General features: G+C 45.9%; 1 protein-coding gene across 1 annotated transcript in view; it reads left to right on the top strand.

The window, feature by feature from the left end:
* Positions 1-21,035, top strand: part of KIFAP3 (kinesin associated protein 3) — a 1,607,567-nt gene that overhangs the window by 574,883 nt on the left and 1,011,649 nt on the right. Inside the window, exon 7 of the mRNA XM_086964434.1 lies at positions 13,658-13,782. Within this exon, the coding sequence (XP_086820560.1) occupies positions 13,658-13,782 (125 nt within the window). The remainder of the gene's footprint in view (positions 1-13,657; positions 13,783-21,035) is intronic.

Below are 21,035 nucleotides of genomic sequence, written 5' to 3'. Positions count from 1 at the left end.
CCTCACCATTCAGAAAGAAAAGCCTGGACCACGTCACTCATGCCTGTCCTTCCGGCGCCATCTACCACTGCTGCTACCCTCAGTTAGCTGAAATAATGATGGTGACTGAAGAGGGGAGTCAGGGCTTGTTGGATGAACCAGCTCTTCCTATGGCCCAGAGATTCGCCCTGATGGAGGTGGATTTGCTATCAGATGCCAATACCATAACTTTGCCTGATAAAGACTATGGCCCTATGAAGATGTTAGCACTGAGGCCCAAAATATGCTTCCATTCTTACTCTGATTTTGACCTTTACCTTTATGTTAAAAATGCTGGTGGTCTGAATACCTCATTAGAAGGGTGCATCTTTTGCATCTCTGGCCCATGAACAGAAGAAGGGTCCTTCTTTACCACTGTGACACGCAAGGCTGCAGAAGCCTTAAAGCTGACCTTTGCCTCTGAGACGCCAAAATCTAATATTTTGACAGAAATGTTTACAACCTCTCTCTTCCTTTTAACAAGGCAATACCAGAGGCTGTTCCAGCTGCCTGGGAGAAGCTGTTTGTAGGCCCTGCAGTGTATATACAGATTGCTAGGTACCCTAGGACAGCTTCAACGTTTTTTCCTTTTACCCGTCACTGAAGGACCTCATGGTTCTGGCTTCCTACGGCCCCTCTAGACAGAGTTGTTATGGGCAGGAAGGTTTGGCTTCTGGCAGTCTCACCTTTCGAACAATGAATTCCATATGCTCACTGGATCGCTGTGTCTATGTGCTGTGGGAATTAACACATCTGGCAGTTGTAAATCTGCTGGAACACAGCAAGGAAACTGTTTCAAACTTGGTTAGTGTTAGCTTGGATGCTTTGAAGCAGATCCCGAAACACAGTTTGGTTTCTGTGGATATTGTTTCCTGTTCCATGGGCAGAGTCGTCACGCTAAGTCGCCATGCCTGGGTGTGTTCAACTGCCTTTTTCCTTGGTGTCCAATCCACTCTGATGTACACGCACTTCAAATGTGAGTGACTTTTTGGAGAAAAGGCTGGTTCCTCCGAGGAGTGCTTAAAAATAAAAGTAAGGGTACTACTCGCTCGCTGGGGCTGGCTGACCAGCTTTGCAGTTTCATCACCAATACAGAGAATTTAATGGTTATTCTCTACCTCAGTAGTCCTGGCAGAGACAACCATCTGAACTTTTGTAGGCACTCCCAGCAAATGTACTTCTTCTTTTAGGATGAAATATCTTTTTTGTTGGCAAATCATATGTATTCACTACTACACAGCCAGCTGCCTACACGCCGGACTAGGCCGGCTGAGAGGTCTGATATGTGGTAGAAATAGAGTAGCTATACAACAGAATGTTATTGCAATAGGATAATAATGTAACACAGCATGTCTACAACCCCTAATGGCCGACTGCATATTTTGTGCAGAGTGAAGGGAAACTGTACAGTGTCAAAGGAGAGTATAACAATCTTCAGACCCTGATAACAACTCAGTGCAACCATGACAGGGAATAGCTGTGCTCAATAGGTCGAATTGCTGGCCAAATAATAACAATAAACCAGGGAAAACAAAATTTAAAAAACAAGACAAACCAACCCACTTGCCCGCCACCACCTCTACCCCTTCCAACAGTGAACCATACCATCAGGTTATTAGTATCAAGGGCAGCAATTCAAGCAAAAGGGCCAGTTGGTTCATGTGCTCCCAGCCTCTTCATTGGTAATGGTAATAACCTTAAAGTCGCAAGTAGACTGGGCATGACAGCTCCCTAAAATCTTAGGATAGGTTGGAGATAAAGGGGGACCATATTTTAAAAAAAGCTGAAAGATCAGATCCGGTCGCCATAGACAGTTGCTCCATACCCAGGAGAGACCATAACTGGAGGAACCATTGTCTGTGATCCGAGATTTTGTCTGCGCCCCAGTTTGTCAGCAGCAGGTTGTGCGTCACGTTCAGGACCAGTGCTATCTGTGTTCCTCTGGGGGAGCAAAGGGGATATGTCAGTGTGTTAGATAGTCCTAAAAGGGTGTAAGTGGGGGACTGCGGCATCTCAGTTTTAAAGGCGCAGTGGATGTCACCCAGTACTTCCACCCAAAATCTGGTAAACTTTGGGCAGTGCCATAAATGGTGGTGCAGCGTCCCTAGATTACCACAACCCCTCCAGCACTGGCCATCACCCTGCATGTTCCATTTCTGTATATGCGTGGCGATGTAGTACCAGTACTTGATGATTTTGTATGCAGTTTCAGTGTGAGCAGAGTTATGAGCTGTATGGTGCACCCTATAGAATATGTCCTCCCGATATTTGTCCAAGAGTACGTCCCAGTTCGGATTCCCATCGATTTTGACCCGTATTCTTAATGTTGCTGGTGTAAGCTGCTGAAGGCGATAGATCTCGTATATGAGCTTTTTATCGTCCGCTTTAAGGAATAGCCACTTCTCAAAGGGGAGTCATTGTTCCGTTTACCCGCCCGAGTCTCAGGATTGAGCCATCAGTGCATCAGTTGTGGGAAGTGAATCATTCCTTATCTAGAAGAGAATAGTGAGACTGTCTTGGTCGATGAGGCTAACCATTCTTTTGCACCCGCCTGCCGTCCAACGCTTGGCGATACCTGGAGTCATACCCGGTGGGAAATCCAGGTTTGCAAACGGGAGTCATGGGAGAAGGGAAGGATGAGAGCCCCATTGTCACAGCCACTCTATCCCACACCTTTATCGCTGAACTGGTCACAGGAGACTAGTAGAGCCCCCATGCCCGATGGGCACGAGAGAGCCAAGCTTCACGCCAGATGTGTGCACCTGCCACTGTCTGGTCCATGAAGACCCAGTGTTTCTCCGTCATAGGGTGATTCCATTCAACCAGGTAGCACAACTGCGCCACCTGATCATAGCGTAGTACATTGGGCACCTGTCAGGCCCCCCTCCCTCTTTGTGTGCTGGAACGAATGCCTTTACAATCTTGGCTTCGTTTTTGACCCAGATAAAACAATCTATTTCCCTTCAGAGGGTGCCCAGCACCCCGCGCGGTGGGGTAAGGGGAGTGTCTAAAAATGTACAGGGCGCTGGGCGGACATTCATTTTCACTGCAGCTATTCTACTCAGCCAGGAGAGGGATAATCTTTGCCAGTGCGCTAGGTGTTTGCGAATTAGAGCTATTAGGTTAGAGTAGTTAGTCTGGACAGTTTTAGGAAGGTTCCATGCTAGAGCGGGACCAAAGTTGGGGAGGTTTGTCCAGACCCATTGGTAGTCAAATCATGATTGTAGTGCTAGCTTTGTGTTCAGTGTCACTGAGAGATTTAATATTTGAGACTTCTGTGAGTTCACTCGGAAGCCAGATGTGGCCCCAAAGTTGTGTAGTTCTGCGATGATTGCTGGAAGAGAGGAGTGGGATGCGTGATAGAGAAAATAATATCGTCCGAGGTAGAGGCTGATTAAGTGCTGCTCGGAACCCAAGGGGATACCTGACGCATTCGCATTATCTCTAACTTTCTACGTGAATGGCTCCATGTACAGAGAAAAGAGGAGCAGTGAGAGCGCCTCGTACCTCACTCAATGATGATACTGTATGAGCTAATCCCATTCACCCGAACTGCAGCACTGGGAGAGCTGTAGATGCTTTTGATCCACTTCCAAAACCCCTCGCCCATCCCAAACTGTTATAGGGTTTGTGAATAAATATGGCCAATAAACCCAGTCAAAAGTCTTTTCTGCGTCCACCGTCAGGAGTAAGACCTCCTACCAGGAACGGTGCACTTAGTCAGTTAGATGGCAGATGCGCTTGGTATTATCCCCACACTGACGAGGGGATAAACCCAGCTTGATCCGGCTTAATGAGTCCTGGCATCAAAGGGTTGAGGCGATGTGCAAGGATGCCAGCAAACAGCTTTGCGTCCACGTTTAAAAGGAAGATGGGGCGGTATGAGCTGCATAGGGCCGTTTCGGCAAAGGAGTTCGGTCAGGAATGGGGCCAGCTCCCCACAGAACTTCTTATAAAAAAAAGCGCTGAACCCATCCGTGCCCGGTGATTTCATAGGCTTCAGTCTTGCGATCACTGATCACTGCTTCTATTCGGATAGGTCAATCTAGTGCCTCAGATTCTCCAGTGTGAAGATAGGTGACTGCCGCCCAGATGTTAAGCTGGGGGCTTGGCTCCAGGTAGGGATCCCTTGCGTATAGTTCAGCATAATACGCCTGAAATTTCTCAGCTTTGCTAGTGGCGTTGGACACCTCGGACCGGAACGCCGCTGGATGGACTTGACCTCATGCACATGCTGCTTGCTACGCAACCAATGGTCTAGCGTTCCCCCCCCCCCCCCCCTGCCTTGTTGGACCCAAGATAATATTCATGCTTGAGGTGTAGCATTGCAAATTCTGCTCTATCTTGGTCTAGCCGTGCGAGCTGGCGCCTCACCTACTCCAGTTTGCGCCACACCCGAGGAGCTCCTGTGCGCTTGTGGAGGAATTCCAATTCTAGTACTGACTTCCCAAGTTCTTGCCTTTTACCTTTCCGCAGCTTGTTGTGGTTCTTGACCTTCAGTATAAGGGCCCCACATGCGACCAATTATAGGGCCTCCCAAACAGCCGCAAGGGCAACCATGTCAGTGTAATTTAGGGCCAGGTAGTCCAATAATGTTTTCTTGATAGCTGCTACTGTGTCTGGTGAATGTAGCAAGATCCCCCACAAACGACAAGGTGGGGTCTGGGTGTGGGAAGTGGAGTGGAGTTGCGCAAGGTGAGAGTGAGCAGTCGCCGGTGAGGGAGCGCAAAACATCTGATCGCTCTTTGGCCATGGTGGCCAGGTCAATCTAGCTCTAGGCCCCAAACAGATGTAGCAGGGATTTGTTTTCCCATGGAGGCCCTCGGGAGTCCCATGATCGATGCTCTGACAGGGAGTGTAACTGGAATGAATTGCCGTCTAGTTGAAAAATAAGGTGGAAGGGATGGCCTCGAGTAGGAAATTCCCTTTAAGAGTATGTGATTGGCGACAGGGCAGAACTGCCTTTGTTTCTGCAGGGTTGAAGCAGCGGGATTGTGGTACAGCTGTGGCGGATGACCGCAAAATTGTAGTTTCTGCTCCCTTCTGACAGCCTTGAGTATTGCTTCCTCTAAAGTTGTGGACACAAACCAGGATGTCGGCTGGCAGGCAGGGCGGTGCCTGGGGCAGACCTACCCGATGACACCGTCTATCTTGATGTTGTACAGGGCATCGTCCCCCAAGATACTACTGAAGAGGGCCTGGACATAATAGAGGTCCTTGCCCTCTGCTCCCAAAGGAACTCCTCTGATGCATGGGCCTGCAAATCAAGTTGCTGATCCTGGAGGTGGATAATTTCCTGCTTGAGGGCTTCTATTTCTGTGTCCCTTGCATAGCTCCCTCCACAATGGTCGCCACCCTCTGCCCTACTTTTTCAATTGCTCTGCGCACTTCTCTTAACTCGAGTGCCAAGTCCTTTTTTACTGTCTGCAGGTCCTCCCGCAACGTATCAAACACGGATTCCTGAAACTCGCAGGTAGCCAAGCCCTTGGCGCCCTCTGCCCTGCCGGAGTGCTTCTCCTGCTGGGCGTCCCCTGCACCTTTCAGCAACAAGTCGCCAACTTGAACGACCCTTCTTCGTTTTAGATGTGGCCATCACTCTGTTAGTATGGGAACAGGGAGCTGCTTTGTAAGATTGGTGGAGGAGCAGACACTGATCGTGGCGAAGGCGAGGGGTAATCCCCACTCTCTAGACCTCCTAGAAGGTTCTGTAAAAGGCTTATACCGCCTACCCATGGGCTAAGATAGTGTTGTTTCACTGTCAGGCCTCACTGCCATACTAGTCGTGAGGTCCTGATGCCACTCTACAAAACAAATCTCGCTCCACCTGGATCCCCTTACCACTTCTCTTGAGGCACAAGGTGCTAGGGCAGCTCTGGCCGAAGAAGTAGTCAGATGGGGCCCACCCCCTACAGTACACCGCAGCAGGGAGGACTGGGATTGACGGTCGAAATCGTAGTCCGGATGCACTAGCTTGGTCTTGGGCCATCGATCCTCGGGTTGATGGGGTCCAACCTGAAGGAGCGACTGGGCCCCCGTGTCTGTCTAGCCCTGTGAAACTAAATCAGTCCAGCTACTGACTCAAGATTTAGCCCCAGGCCCCCAGCCGGGCTAGCCGCTGCAAGGGTGCAATGTGCGGGTGGTTCCTGCTCTCCGAACAGGAAGTGTCCTCATTTCTGTGCCATACACTTCCCTCTGAATGGTTTGCATGGTTTCCTGGGGAAAGGCTTCAGGTTTACATGGTCTCTGGGACTACATTACTCATATCCAGTGATTCCGATCTCCTAGAACTCTGCATCCTGCTACCTCTTCCTCTCCTGTTCATCATGGAACTACTCTTGTATCATGATGGTAAGGTCCTCCACTCCAATTTCAGAAACTCCGCTGTTGCTCATGTGGGCATTGAGCAGTGCCTGCTAGAGGGAGTGTTCCTCCCTGACAAGTTGAAGACATCACCGTGCCTGACCAAAAAGCATCTGCTAAATCCCTTTATGTGGGTCGCTGTAACATCTTTGTGCAATTGTGCGGATCAAATGAAGTGGACCAGATTAAATCCTTCCTTTAGAAGGCCTGCATTTCTCGCTGTCTTCTGCACAGCAAGGGTTAATAGTGGCTGCCGTGAAGGGCTACTTGACTGCCTTGTCAGCTTTCGTGCATCTTACTGACCAGTTATCATTGCTTAAATCACCACTCGTGGCATGTTTTATGAAAGATTTCCTTTATCTGTCTCCTCCGACTCATTGTTCCTCAATAGGATTTGAATCTTGTGTTTACCTTAATGGCAACCCCTTTTGAACCGATGCACAGTTGCCCTGTTCGACTTATGACTTGAAAGACCATTGGAAGTAACAATAAGTTAATCTTGTAGCATCTGAGAACTTTAGACCTTTCAGTTCACCCCTTTTTCACAGTTTTCTACCAAGCCAAGTTGGTCCTCCCCTTACTCTTCAGAGTAACACCAGGTTTAGGCAACCTCTCTTGTAAAGTGGCTTCTCTGGAACAGGGCAGAGTCATGTCATGACTGTTGGCTTTCACTCAAATGTTTGGAATAACAGTGGTTTCCCCTTTTAGCCTTTATCATCTTTAAGACCAGCTGTATCTCGTGCAAGGCTACCAAGAGTGACTTCACTGCATATCGGACTGAGAAAGCACCACCTCAGGAGGACTACGCCATACTAGGTCTGGGCATCGACAGACAAACAATTTAATAATGCAATTTCACCTACACTCTGTATCTGGCAGTATGTCCATCAACATTAGAACTGGCTGATAGTTCTGCAATTTAGATAGGATATGTGTTGTTTAAACTAATTTATTCAGAGATACTGCATTCCTAAGCAACAGGAACCCACTATCCTCAAATGTTCTGCCTCCTAATTGATCATCTCAACTTGACCGGCGGAACCTTTGCGGCCCCTGCTCTTACCTGGGTTAACTGGAAAACCTCTGTTTGACCTGCAGTGCCCATCCGCCTCCCGCTTAAGAGGCAGCGCCACCCCTGCCTCACGGGAGCGCGCGGGCGGCGCCGGGCGAAGCCCGGGCAAAGGGCGGGCAGTCTGTGGCAGTCCGGGGCAGGACGAGGCTGGGCTGGGCAACCCCTCTTGGCTGTTGTTATACCTACTACCCAGTAAGTTTTAAAACAAAGACTTTTTTATACGATTTTATTCTTAACGTAGTGCTTATACGCTTCTGGTGTCCCTGAGCAGACTAAAAACATTATTTATGACACCAATTATCTGTACCCATAGTCCTTTGGTTCAACTACCGGCAATTAAAATGTCCAAACATAAATCTACTATGGATAATTATTTAGTAAAAGTTGTAAACAAGATTAACAATGACCGGAGAAAGTCGCTGGGCCGGGAGAGCCCACTTGACCTACCCTCTACATCTCCTATAGCTGATACTGTAGTGGCTGTGGACGCAAATTGTGATCCTGACGTTATACTAACAGAAATACCAGTAACGCCGGCTCCTAACCAGGATTCTCCCGAAGCATCTGACGATATCCCGCCACGGCGCTCTCCGGCCTTGAGAACAATGAGGGCCTGTAGAAAATTACAAACTAAGCGTGGGGGAAACAAAAACAAGAGAAGAGTTGATAACACACCAAAGAATACTGTCTGCGACAATGAGACTTTGACTAAGAACAGTGCTGTTAATTTTAAAACTGAACAATTCGATTTATTAGCTAGCATTACAGAGGGAAAACTTGAAACTATTGTCAAGCCTTTGGTGGATAAAATAGACCTACTTACAGCTGAAGTGTCTAGACTAGGCAGACTCTTAGATGCACACACTGGCAAGATTGACAGCCCTAGGCCCAAAGAGAGGGGTGTAGCACTTAATGTTACTATCCCGAAGCCGCTTGCTGGGAAGCCCAGTTCAAATAAAGTAGTTACACCAGGCCCGCCAGAGGGAAGTCAAACCGTAAAGATAACAGCGGAGCCTGCAAGTACGATTGGAGTATCTGCACCCAAGAATAGTCGTTTTATTAATCTTCCACCAGATTGTGCGCCCTATGTAGTTGTCCTTTCCAATGTTCCTCCTCTATATCTTAGTCAGGATCAATCCCCTCAGGAATCACATGATTCACTTAAAAATAAAACGGTCTCATGGTTACACAGGCACTGTGGGTTCCCAACCAATTACTTCGACCAAATTTTAACAACTAGAAGAGTAAATTGGATTGGCAACTCAAGAAAGTCCTGTTGGGGTGATTGTGTCATTGTTAATTTTAAATATCCTCAGCATGTCGCAACTGTTTTGCTTAGAGCAGCCTCTCTATCTCCGAACATGAAGGATGTACTTGTGCGGCCACTGGGGTATTTTTATAATCATCTTAGTAAGACATCTCCTGCCACTAAAAGAGACAGACCCTTCACCCCCAACCACTGTCCAGTTTTCGAGGTACCCATACAGAATAGATATCAAGCTTTGAGCTCTCTGGACCGGAAGGACTGACATCTAAAGGCTATTAGACCTCCGTTGAGCATAACTCTAAATGCCCAAGAAAAATACTTAGGTGGGGCAAGCTTAGACTTGGAGCGAACCTAGAATATCTCCTCTAAAGCGATTATTGACAGTGGGCTAGAATCTGCCCCTGCTATAGAGAGGGGACTGAATAACCAGCAATCAACACGTACTGAGGACCCTAATTCTGGTTTAACTGAGACTGAACCCTGTGTACATGGTGTCAACTATAATATTGCCCAAGATAAACCCAAAAATTGTACTATAGGAGGCACCTCTATTGTCAGCTGTAACATAGCCGGCATCCAAAGCGAATAAGTTGGGATGGGAGGACATGATTAGGTCATATGATATTTTATGTCTCCAAGAAACTGGGTGCATCACAAAATCCAGCTTTGATGGATTTGTTTGTTACAGCTTAGATGCCTCAGAGTCCCGGCACGGCAGAGCAAAGGGAGGTCTGCTTTTTCTTTTATCTGTGGATTTATCGCTGATAGTTGTAAAACATATAACAGTTGGAACTCATTCCCAAATGTTATGGGTACAAATGAAAGAAGGCCCAGAAGTGCTTTTAATTAACTTCTATAACAATATTTTTAATAATTCATGGCACAAAGTTATAGAGGAATTGGAAAGTGCCCTCATGAAGCTTGTAGCAGAAGCAAAATGTATTTTTAATTGTATTTGGTTAGGCGATTTTAATTCTTTGATTTGTCCATTGTCTTTTTCCAGGGCATGTGGGGTGCAAAACAATAGTGATGAGTATACACCACACTTCCCTCATAATACCTATGGGGAGACAATTAATAGTATTATGACAACTTATGATTTAGAATTGGTGCAGCCTGTAAAAGACTCTAATGGCCTAATTATCCCTACTTATACAGGAAGGAATACTAATTCCTATATCTATCATATCATGGTCTCTTCCAGCATTGTACCAAACTGTTTGAAAATGGTAATAGAGGTACCCACTTTAAGTGATAATAACTGTACTGTAATGAGAATAGAAACTTGGAAGTGTAGAAATCACCCAGTGCCAATACCCTAGTTAATATTGAGCCTCATAGGGAAAATGGGACTAGGCTAAGGTAGAAAGGGGAAAAATCTGCAACAGTAATTCCTATAATTATATCTAATCCATGGTAGATATTAATGCCATTTTTGACATCAGGAATTGTGTCCGTCTCTACTGTGAATAATTTTGTTAATATTAATAAAATTATTGATACCATATTAACATGAAAAAGGCCAGGCAGGACCACCCATGGTAAGGGTTGGTTTGACCATGTCAGCACAACCCTTCTTTTGCAATTGAAACAGGCTTTAGCCCTTAGACCTAGGGATAAGAATCAAGTTATTCTCCTGAGACCTGATTATAAAATGGCACTTTCAAAAAAGAAGAGGGAACTGCAGCAAGAAGCGTGGGATAGTTTAAAGCGGGCAACAGTTACCTCTGATAGCTGCTTGTTTTGGTCCACAGTTAACTCCACCTTTCTAAAGATGATAACATTCCGCAACTTTCATCCAATGTCAGTAGCGATGCCTGGGTCTCCCATTTTTCAGCCATATTTCAAGCTAGTGGTCCGAACAATGCAGAACAAAGGTATTGGCCTATAGCCCCATTAAACATCACCTTGGGAGAGGTTGAGTGGAGTATAAAGGCCAGTAAGGGGGAAAAGGCACAGGGGCCTGATGGAGTCCCCATTGGGTCCTATACTTACCCTAGTCCTCAATGCAGCAGTAACAGTCTCGATTCCACCTACATGGGAGACTCGATTATTGTCCCAATTTATAAAAAGGGGGACAAGACAGCAGCAAGTAATTTTCGACCAATTAGTTTGCTCGACTCATCAGTGAAAATCATGAATAGAGTGCTGCTGTCCAGGTTGGAAGAATGGGCCGATGAGAAGGGGATCCTTTCGAACTCCCAATATGGCTTTAGAAAGGGCCGTGGGACACTAGATCAATGCCTGAATTTAGATCTATTAATTGGCAAGTATACCAAGGCTAAGCCTGGTAATTTATATCTCTGCTTTGCCGACCTAAGCAGTGCATTTGATCTGGTCGACCACTCCCTTCTATGGCCAGTTCTGTTAGAGCATGGAGCACCAGAGGAAATTATCTTCTTCTTAGCTAGATTATATGATAAGATGCAGTCCTGTGTGCGCTATGGGGCAAGTGGGGAGTGTACCTCAAACTTTAACGTAAAGCGCGGAATAAGACAAGGCTGTGTCCTCGCCCCATTGTTGTTTACTCTAATTATTAACGGCGTAGATTCCGCTCTGAAGACAGTTAAGGCCGATGCTCCTCAGGTTGATGGGTCCAGTGTGCCAGTTCTGCTTTTTGCAGATGACGCTGTGCTCCTATCACGGACCCCCATATGTTTGCAGCGCCTGATGGATCGGTTTTCTGACTTTATAGGGGAGAGGAAGCTGCTGATCAATAAGTTTTAAACCCATACTATGATTTGTGGGGCTAGAACCAATAAAAATCATGCCTTTTTTATAGAAGGGGTGAAAGTCCAGCAGGTGGAAAGATTCTGTTATTTGGGTGTTATTTTTTCGCATGATGGTAGTTGGTCTCAGGATTTAGTAAGTGTTAGGTCCAAGATGGTAAAAAGCGCATATGTCATATTTAAATTCACCTCTAAGATTGGTGATAGGCGAATCAGGGATATGATACAGGTTTATAAGGCAAGGAGTGTCTCTATTGCATTATATGGGGCAGGACTGTGGGGCTACACCAATGTAGGTTCTTTGCAAAGGGAAGAAAATGTCTTCCTCAAAAAACTTCTTTGTTTACCTACTTCAGCCCCAACCGACTTGATCAACAGAGAAGTTGGGGTTGCTTACTTGGGTGACCTTATTTTGTTAAGGCCCCTGATGCTTTGGCGAGCTATTTGGTGTAAGGAAGAGACAGTTTTTAATCAACTTGTCATCAAGGACTGTCTAGACCTGGATAATTGGACCAAGATATCTTGGCTTAAGTATGTTGTAGACAGTTTTCAGATTATTTATGGGCGCAACATACTGACAGACCCATGTTCTGCTGGAAATATCCCTAAACAGGATATGAAAAATATTTTTGTTGTATAGAGCCCAAAAACGTCTAGCAGCTAATGGTAGCCTTACCACATTCCATCTTTATAGTAAATACATTGAAAGTGAAGGTTTCCAACAGTACTTGAGCCTGGTAACTAGACCAGCCCATAGATTTGTCTCATCTAGACTTAGATTTGGAATGGCCCACGTCCTGGTGGCCTTTCCCCACCCAAAGAAGCACCCTGCACTTTATGCTAATTTGCACGCTATTTTTGAATGTTAGGGTTGTTTACTTAAAACCATTGTTTGTAAAGTATGGTATTTTTAATGTGGATGACACCATGAAGTTGATTTATAATATGAACTCTGCGGACAAATGTTTTTATATTGCTACCTTTATATGTTAATCTATTCAGTTTAGAAAAAGCTTGATATTTTAAAACATTCGTCTTTTTTAATCTGTACTTGTCATAATGTAATATATTTTGCTTGTGTGCTTTTATGGTCATTGTTTTTATGTACCGAATAAAGCTTCATGAAATGAAAATGAAATTAAATGAAAAAATTATCGTGATTCGTACGCATAAGCTCAAGCCCATGTTAAGCACTCTAGCTCACCAGCTACACTTGCACCATAAAGATACACGTAAATATAAATTTTATAGCCACCTCCGTATGTTAAATTCCATATAGACTGTTTCCCTGAGGCAGTCCATCACCTTTTATTGCAATTCTTTACAGCACGACAGTGTATGGGGTTTTCTACTTTGTTTTATTTTGCTGATTTTGCAGGTAATTGAAGAATACAGTTCGCTGCTCTCTGCTCAACTTTTCAGGCTATCTCACATATGCACCTGTTTTCCCTAGTTAATAGGAACACTGCCAAACATTCATAGGAAGGTGAAGGCCCTTTTTCTATCTTAGGCGACTCATTTTCTACAGCCATGAATTTCTCATTTTACAGATACACAATTGCATTTTTGGCATGTGGTATCGTTTGTGTGTAATGCTGCACTTGTTACAGAGCCATATCATGCATCGATCCGACTTCAGTGGTGTGGCCTAAAACAACTGTACAGGAGCTTCAATGCACATACATTTGATGTGATAAAAATGATGAAGGTGGAAATGCTGAGGTGCGGGGGCGCGTTCCCAATTTCTTGTTTTGTGATAATACCTCATATTTACCCCAAAGTGAATATGGAAACTAGCTATAGAGGTGTGTTTAGCCAGCCCTACCATTGTTAAAAACTTATAAAGGCTCAATCTTTAATACTTGTTACCTGGATGTGATGGGCATCTCTGATCTGGAGTACAGGACCACATCAAGTAAGAATTGTTAAGATCTGCATTGAGATGAGGGGTGGTCAAAGATGGGGTAGGTACCCATGCCTTGCAGGGACTGAACAAAAAGCAGGCAGGAACGTTATTTTCATATCCAGGACCGAACAAAACGTGGGCAGAATGTTATTTCTTTTCATATCCAGGAGACCTTGATTAATGCAGCAGGCAGCAGATAGATCATCAGGAAAGTCTCAAGCTTTATTCAGCATGGTCATCTTTTCTAAGCCACTGATGAATACTGTGTCTTAACTCGACCATTTTCTTTTCATTTGTCATTGCAGTTTTTCTCAGTTCCATGGGCTGATTACGCACTACAAGATTGGTGCTCTTTGCATGAACATCATTGACCACGAATTAAAGCGACATGACCTCTGGCAAGAAGAACTCACAAAAAAGAACAAAGCAAATATCCATTTGTTAAATTAGTTGCATTTTTAATTTAAAGACTGTGTGCGTTGATGGCATACTCTGTCAACACTAGTAAAGGAGGCACAAACGGATGACAATGCCCTTTGTTTTTTGAAGAGTAAATTTCACCTGATGTGGCAGACCCCACTGTAGAGGTGGCCTCTGCTATACACATAGGGAAATGTAAAAGGCTGCTCCTAATTGTGTATTTGGGCCTGGAATTTTATTTTGGTGAGCATGAAACCATTGTCCTCTTTTCACAAAATCCTCCCATTTTCCTAACTATAGACCGAAATCACCAGACTGGTGCTACGTTAGGTGCAGGCAGCGATACTAAGCATGCTGTCTGTGTCTGACATTGCCAACCAAGAATGATTTCAAACAGATGGGGAAAGTAGTGGGCTCACCCATGTTTCCCTATCCCCTCGAGTAGCTTCAGTAGTAACATCTTAAACTTTCTGGGACTCAAGAAGGGCAGCATAGACCCCTTAGACCAAGGGGATATTTGTAATCTCTCAGGTTGCCATGTCTCTCAGGTACTTGCGTACCCAGGACAGTTAATCTAAAACCTTAAACTTCTTGAGGTCTAGAGGGTCACCATGATGGCATCTGCAAAATTCACATAGATCCCCCAGTCCTAGAGTGGTCTTGGCCATCCTGTGGTAGGCCACAAAGCAGCAAGTTCTACTAGGCCTCCCTCTAGAGCCATCTTGCTGAACAAGGTATTAGAATTATGGCAGCACTACCCCCATACTGATGCCCATCATTACCTCTGTGGGGTAGCAGCCTCATGACTTGGGGCCAATTTGTTTCTTGGCTGTAGTTCTACTCCACCGCAACTGGCAACATAGTGGTCCGCCTGACCAATTTAGAGGCGTGCGGACCACAGGCTAAATTATGGTAAAGATGGCCCTGTGGAATAAGGGCTGTCTGAGTCTGACCTGTATTTTCCCCAACCTGATTTAGACGGACACCATTAGAGGTCCGTTTTCACTGTCTGTCACTGCTAGGGTGAGAACTGCTTAATACTTCCCTCACCGTGAGAGAGCACGGTTTGGTGCAGGGCTCTGTCAATTTAATGGAGCCCTGCACCAAGCAGCGAAATGCATTGACAGGAACTGCTGTAACAGCAGTTTCTGGTAATGCTTTATAAATGACTGCCAGCTTGACTGTCATTAATAAATCTTGTGGGTTGTGCCTCCACTAGCGTGAATAAACTTAGGGCTTATGATCTACGCAATTGGAAATTGTTAAAGTCAAATGTCATGTTATTCTTGATCAACAATAAATATATGTCTGGGTTAAACTGGGTTGGCATAGTGAGCAAAGAACGAATAATTGAACCCAGATACCTTGATTAGGGGTGAGTGGTTGAACAGTTTCTTGTTGTTGTTATGTTCGCCCGAAGTGGCTATGGGTATGCCCAGACGTGGGTCACTTGCTCGCTGTGTCACTGGATTCAAGCTAGCCTGGCTGATGAGGGGTGATACCCCAAAACCTGTCCCAGGATGCTTGTTTTTAGTCCAGGGAGGACCTGGCCTGGCCTGGTAGTTTGGCATGGAGTGTTCCCATGAGGAGCAGGGTCAAGACTGATTTGAATATGGCTATGTCCAAACTGGGGTGGCCTAATGAGCAAAAGAACAATGGATTAAACCCAGATCTCTTGACTGGGGGTGAGTGGTTAAAATGTTTCAGCACAACTCATTTAAAATAGATAAGGTTAAAGTAGGATACCAATGTGAAACATTCATTCCCAAAAGTGATAGAACATAATCAGAAAAATGTATCACTGTGTTCCCCTGACTTATTTACTCCTTTTTTTTAAACTTTATTTTTGCTTATACAACATGTATAAAAACATTCCCCCCCCACAAATGGCATCAGATAAAAACTTGCATACAGATCGATGGCCTCATTATGGCACTGAAGGGTACAGGCAGCACAGGTCAAGCTACGGCCATGAGGAATGAAAGAAGCATAGTATAAATAGGAGATGACTACGAACATGAGGAAGCAGCCGAATTCTGCACAATGATCAAATCTAACAGTCCCCCACACCCTCCCCCTCCCCATCAATTCCCCGACCCCTCCGGCGTGAACAGTTCCTCACTAGTCCCCTCCGAGTCACTCAGGGCCAGCCCTGCATTACACATGACCCTTCAGGCCAGTAGGTCGTTTTGCAGCTTATCATCCTGACGTGCGCACTGCATAAGGGTCTCCTCTGCCAGGGACCACTCCCGGATATCTCTAAGCCATGCTGAGATCTCAGGAGCCCTCCGCCCCATCCAGGTAATGGCCACCCTACGTCGCGCCAGGACTAGCATAAGCTGCAGTAGCTTGTAGGGGAGGTTCCTTCTCTTAGGCCTAGGGACCAGGGCCAGGAGACAGTGGAGCGGGGTAAGATCTATCCAAAGGCCGGTAGTGGCTGCTATAGGTTTCACCACATCCTTTCAGAAGCTCCTCACCAAGGGGCAGTCCCAGGCCAAATGCAAGAACCCTGCCTGTGCCGCCCCACATCTGGGGCAGGTGTCCTCCCTATCGAACCGGGGTCAGATAAGTGCGGTGCATAAAATTAAAGTGTGTGAGCTTGAACCATGCATTGCATGACACCTTACGTGTGAGGCACCCTAATCGCTTGCGCTGCCCTTGGTCCAAGGCCGTTCCCAGATCTATCTCCCAGGCCCCCCATGAGGGTTGGACCGTCTGGGCTGAATCCTGACGCATGGCTGAATAAAGCAAGGAAATCAATCTACAACCCCTGCCACAGGTGAGAACGATGTTCAGAGTATGTGAGACCGGGGGCGTCTCTGGGAACTGGGGCCAGGCCGCTTTCACCACCTCCTGAAGGCCCCGCTAATGTAGGTATTGTCCCCCTCCCAGTCCGAAGGCCTCCTCAGCCTCTTCAAACGACACAAAGGATTCACCTGGGTACAGGTCAGCCAAGGTCGCACAGCCTCCCGACCTCCAGTCCCTAAAGGACATGTCCTCTTCCATGGCGACTATGGGTGCCAAGATCCAAACCGGCAACTCCCTGTGGAAGGGGGCCCGTCCCAATACCCTCTCCACGAACCGCTGCCAGATGCCGGCTGTGTGGCGCACCACGTTAGGTAGGGCCGGATCCGTGCCCCGACCCTTCATTAATGCACTCTGTAACGTCCTTTCAGTTGCTCTCCCGGCCAAGAGTTGCATCTCCCAACTGTCTGCTTCCGCGAACCACCGTGCTGCCGGCAGTACTTGTGCCGCATAGTAATACAAATCAAACCTCGGAGCCTCCAGGCCGCCTTCCTCCCATCTCCGGACCATGTTATGCAGAGCAACCCTGCTACGACGTCCCGCCCAAAGCAGAGACGTGAGCAGCATGTTGAGGGTGCGGAATATTCGCGGGGGAATGGGGCACAACGAGTTCTGAAGGACGTAGAGCGTCCTGGGGAGCATCACCATCTTGGCGACAGCTAGCCTTCCCATAAGGGAGAGCGGCAGAGTATTCCAAAGGTTACCGAGTGCTGTAGGGACGTAAGAATCCTCTCGACGTTCCGGGCCAGCACCTGCGCATCTATTGGGGCCACCTGAATGCCGAGATACCGGAATGCCTCCTGTTCCCAGCGCAGTCCAAGATCCGGTAGGTCCATTAGCGGTCCAGCACCGTATCCCGCCAGATCCTCAGTCCCGAAGCCCCTCCGAAACGGTCGAGGTGCTACAATAATATGGGCAGCGAGTCTCGCGGTGCCTTTAAATAAAAGAGGGCATCGTCTGCGTATAAGGACACCACGTTACAAGTGTCCCCCACCTGAATACCCCATTGCGCCATCTCCGACCGGATCCGAACAGCCAAGGGCTCTATGGCCAGTGCTAAGAGGAGTGGCGAGAGGGGACACGCCTGCCGCGCCCCCCAACCCAAGCGCCAGTCCTCCGAACACCCCGCACCCAATCTCACTCTGGCACAGGGGGCTGTATACAGCAGACGGACCCAACGACAAACGTTAGGGCACATCCCCATCACACAAAGGACCTCCAGCAGATACCCCCAGTCAACGGTGTTGAACGCTTTAGCTAAGTCGATCGACACTATGACCAAGTGCTCCTCCCTATCCCGGACTTCATGGAGAATGTGGTTCAACCTCCGCAGATTCATGGCGGTGTTACGTCCCGGGATAAAACCGCACTGGTCCGAGTGTATCAAATGGGCCATATGCGGTGCGAGCCGGGCCGCTAAAAGTTTGGTCAAGATCTTCGCGTCCGTGTTTATCATAGTGATGGGGCGATACGCCGCCGGATCACACCTATCTCCTCCCAGCTTCAGGATCATGCAAATTCCGCCCTGGTTCATACTAGGCGGAAGGCCTCCAAATACACCTGCAATAGGAGACTGGCAAGGGTATCCCCATACGACTTATTTACTCCTTGACACAAACATCACCTTTTAAAAAAAAAAAAAAGGTAATGAAAGCTTTCCTCAACCAGCTCTATCTTGAACAGTTCATGATTTTTTTTGTCTTGGTTCTTAGAGATGCACCAGCTGTCGTTCAGAAATTTCAAGTTCTGCCTTGCTTCCTCATAAAGCATTTGTAGAAGCATTTGTAAAAGCAGATGTTACATAACATTGACTACAGTTTGAAAACTTCACATGATTTACTTTAAGACCATGTCCAGTGACAAAGAGTGAGTACTGGAGACAATGTGTGTGTGTAGCCATGCAGTGTCTGCATGGCATGCTAAGCTCTGTAGGTACTACTGGCAAGGGTGCTATGGCTAGGGCATGCTGAAGTTTATACAGGCCATTTCTGTAGTGAGTGTGTTCAGTTCAGTTAAAAAAACTTTATATCGATCACAATAGATAAAAAAAGTACAACATAAAAAACAAACCCCAATAAAAAACATAAGCATTTACAAAACTCATCCATTATCCATTACAATAGCAGCACAATAAAAACAATAGTTATATTTTTTAATGGACCTAGAATTTATCATAAAAATAATGAAAACCAGCTTAAAAATTCAGTAAATGTTTCGAATAGTATTAAAAGACAGTAGTCCACACAGAATAATTCAGGTTACACAATACAATTTTATAGGGCCCTTCAGTGGTGTAACAGCCTAGGTATTATTAAGGGAACACTTAGCACGCATGATCCACATTGCCATTAAAAACTTGGCTGTACAGAAAACTATAATACAGAATGTATCTGTCTGCATTATTCTGTATGCCTCCTTGTGTTTTCTTACTCCAATTTCTACAGAGTGGGGCTATCCATTTGTTTGGAGACTGAGAATACAAGGGACAACAAAATAATACATGCTTGTTTGACTCTGATTGCCCTTGGCAACAGGTAGAGTCCTCATCCACCCTATCTCCTACTTTACACCATTTTCATTTGAAGGATTTTACAGGTAGGCAGCCATAACTAAACTTAAGGTATAGTTTCCTTGCTAGAGGAGGTACACTTTCATCTATAGTATTCTCAAAAGGTGGTGTTTTAAAATCAATAAAAGCAGCCAAGAGCAATCCTTTGCAATTTATTACAAATTCGGTCTCCACAAAACCCCAATAAACCGCTTTAAGGCTAGTTTTATTAATCTTACACAGAGTTTACGGTTGGTCCCAATATGCACCTAGACTTAGCCTCTGTAAAATATTCTTGAGGGTACGCAGCCACAGGATCTTACTCGCACATGTTGGTGTCATCAATTCACGAAGACCCACTATATAGGGCTAAAGTTCTGCATAGAGCAATGCCAAAACATGAGCAGTCTAAGCTCAATTTTGTGAGCAATTCTTTTCTGGGCCAGATCTAGGTAGAGTGGAGTCAACAGGGTGCTTGCCGGTAGATTTAACAGAGATCTAAAAAATGTATGTTCAATTACCAACAGGTTGCTAGTTTAGTACAGCCCCACAGCTCCGCACCATGCAAAACTGTAACTAAAGCTTTAACATTATAAATCTCTAACGCCGGTGCCAACAATCTGCCCACGCATGTACTGGTTGTGCCATTGGATTTTAACAGGCCATGCCTTTATGTATTGCAAGCTCAGAGGGTATTATTAAGGAATACATGAAGTCCACCTGAACGTCTTTTATTAATAGACGTGGTGGTTCTCAAATAAAATCATGTACTACTATACGTAGATATAAAACCTACATTTTCGGAAAAAATATTCCGAAGGGAAATTGTGGTAGTAATCTGAAACCTAAAATGGCTGAAATTTGCCAGCTATTGATAGCTACCCAACAATAACTCCTTCCCCACAACACCACCTGGTGGAGCACTTTAAACTCTTGGTAAATTTGATCTTTCTGTCCTCCAACTTAAAAATATTTTGAGCAGATGGGCAGCTATAATAGCATCACATATTAATAGATGATAAAAACCGTCTGCATTTTCAGGGAGAAAAAATGTGTAGAGAAATCATGGTTACAATCAAAAACCGAAAAAGCACTGAAATTTGCCAGATGTTGGATACAAAACAATCGCCTCTAACCCCTCTTTACCGCCTGCTGTGACACCTTATGACCTTGATAAATGTAATCTATTATCCGCAGTTTAAACAAGCAAAGGTAGTAGTTCTCACCTTGTAGACCACGGGTCTCCAACGTTTTCTTTAATAAGAGCTCATTATGTTCGATATCAATGTAATGTAATGTAATGTAATGTAATGTAAAAATTACTTATAAAGCGCGGCATTCACCGGACGGTTTCTTGGCGCTATTCACTTTATTCAACAAGAGGCAGGGAGCGGGGGGAGAGGAAATTATGAATAAGTGCCATGGAAGAGGTGGGTTTTTAGGAGAGATCTGAAATGAAGGTGAGAGGAGGAGAGTCTCAGTTCCAGTGGCAGTGAGTTCCAGAATGAGGGTGCCAGAAAGGAGAATCTGAGACCTCCGTGTTTTTTGCGCTTGAAGCGGGGAGTTTGAAGGAGCGCAAGATGAGAGGAACGGAGGTTCCTGGAGGGGGTATAAGGGTGCAGGAGGGAAGAAATAAAGGAGGGACCGGTGCCGGCTAGAGATTTATGAGTCAGGCAGCCAAGTTTGAACTTGCAGCGCTCCGAAACAGGGAGCCAGTGGAGGGCCTTGAGAAGGGGACGGATGTGTTGATGTTTTGGTTGGTGGTAGATAAGGCGAGCTGCCTGATTCTGAATCAGCTGCAATCTGCTGATTAGGTATTGTGGGATGCCAACATACAGGGCATTGGCGTAGTCGATCCGAGAGATGACTAACGCCAGCAGTGCCAAGGTGAGGGCTTCAGTGGTCAGGAA

Source organism: Lissotriton vulgaris, chromosome 1_1, assembly GCF_964263255.1.
Source record: "Lissotriton vulgaris chromosome 1_1, aLisVul1.2, whole genome shotgun sequence".
Classification (NCBI taxonomy): domain Eukaryota; kingdom Metazoa; phylum Chordata; class Amphibia; order Caudata; family Salamandridae; genus Lissotriton; species Lissotriton vulgaris.
This window is presented reverse-complemented; position numbering and strand designations above follow the sequence as displayed.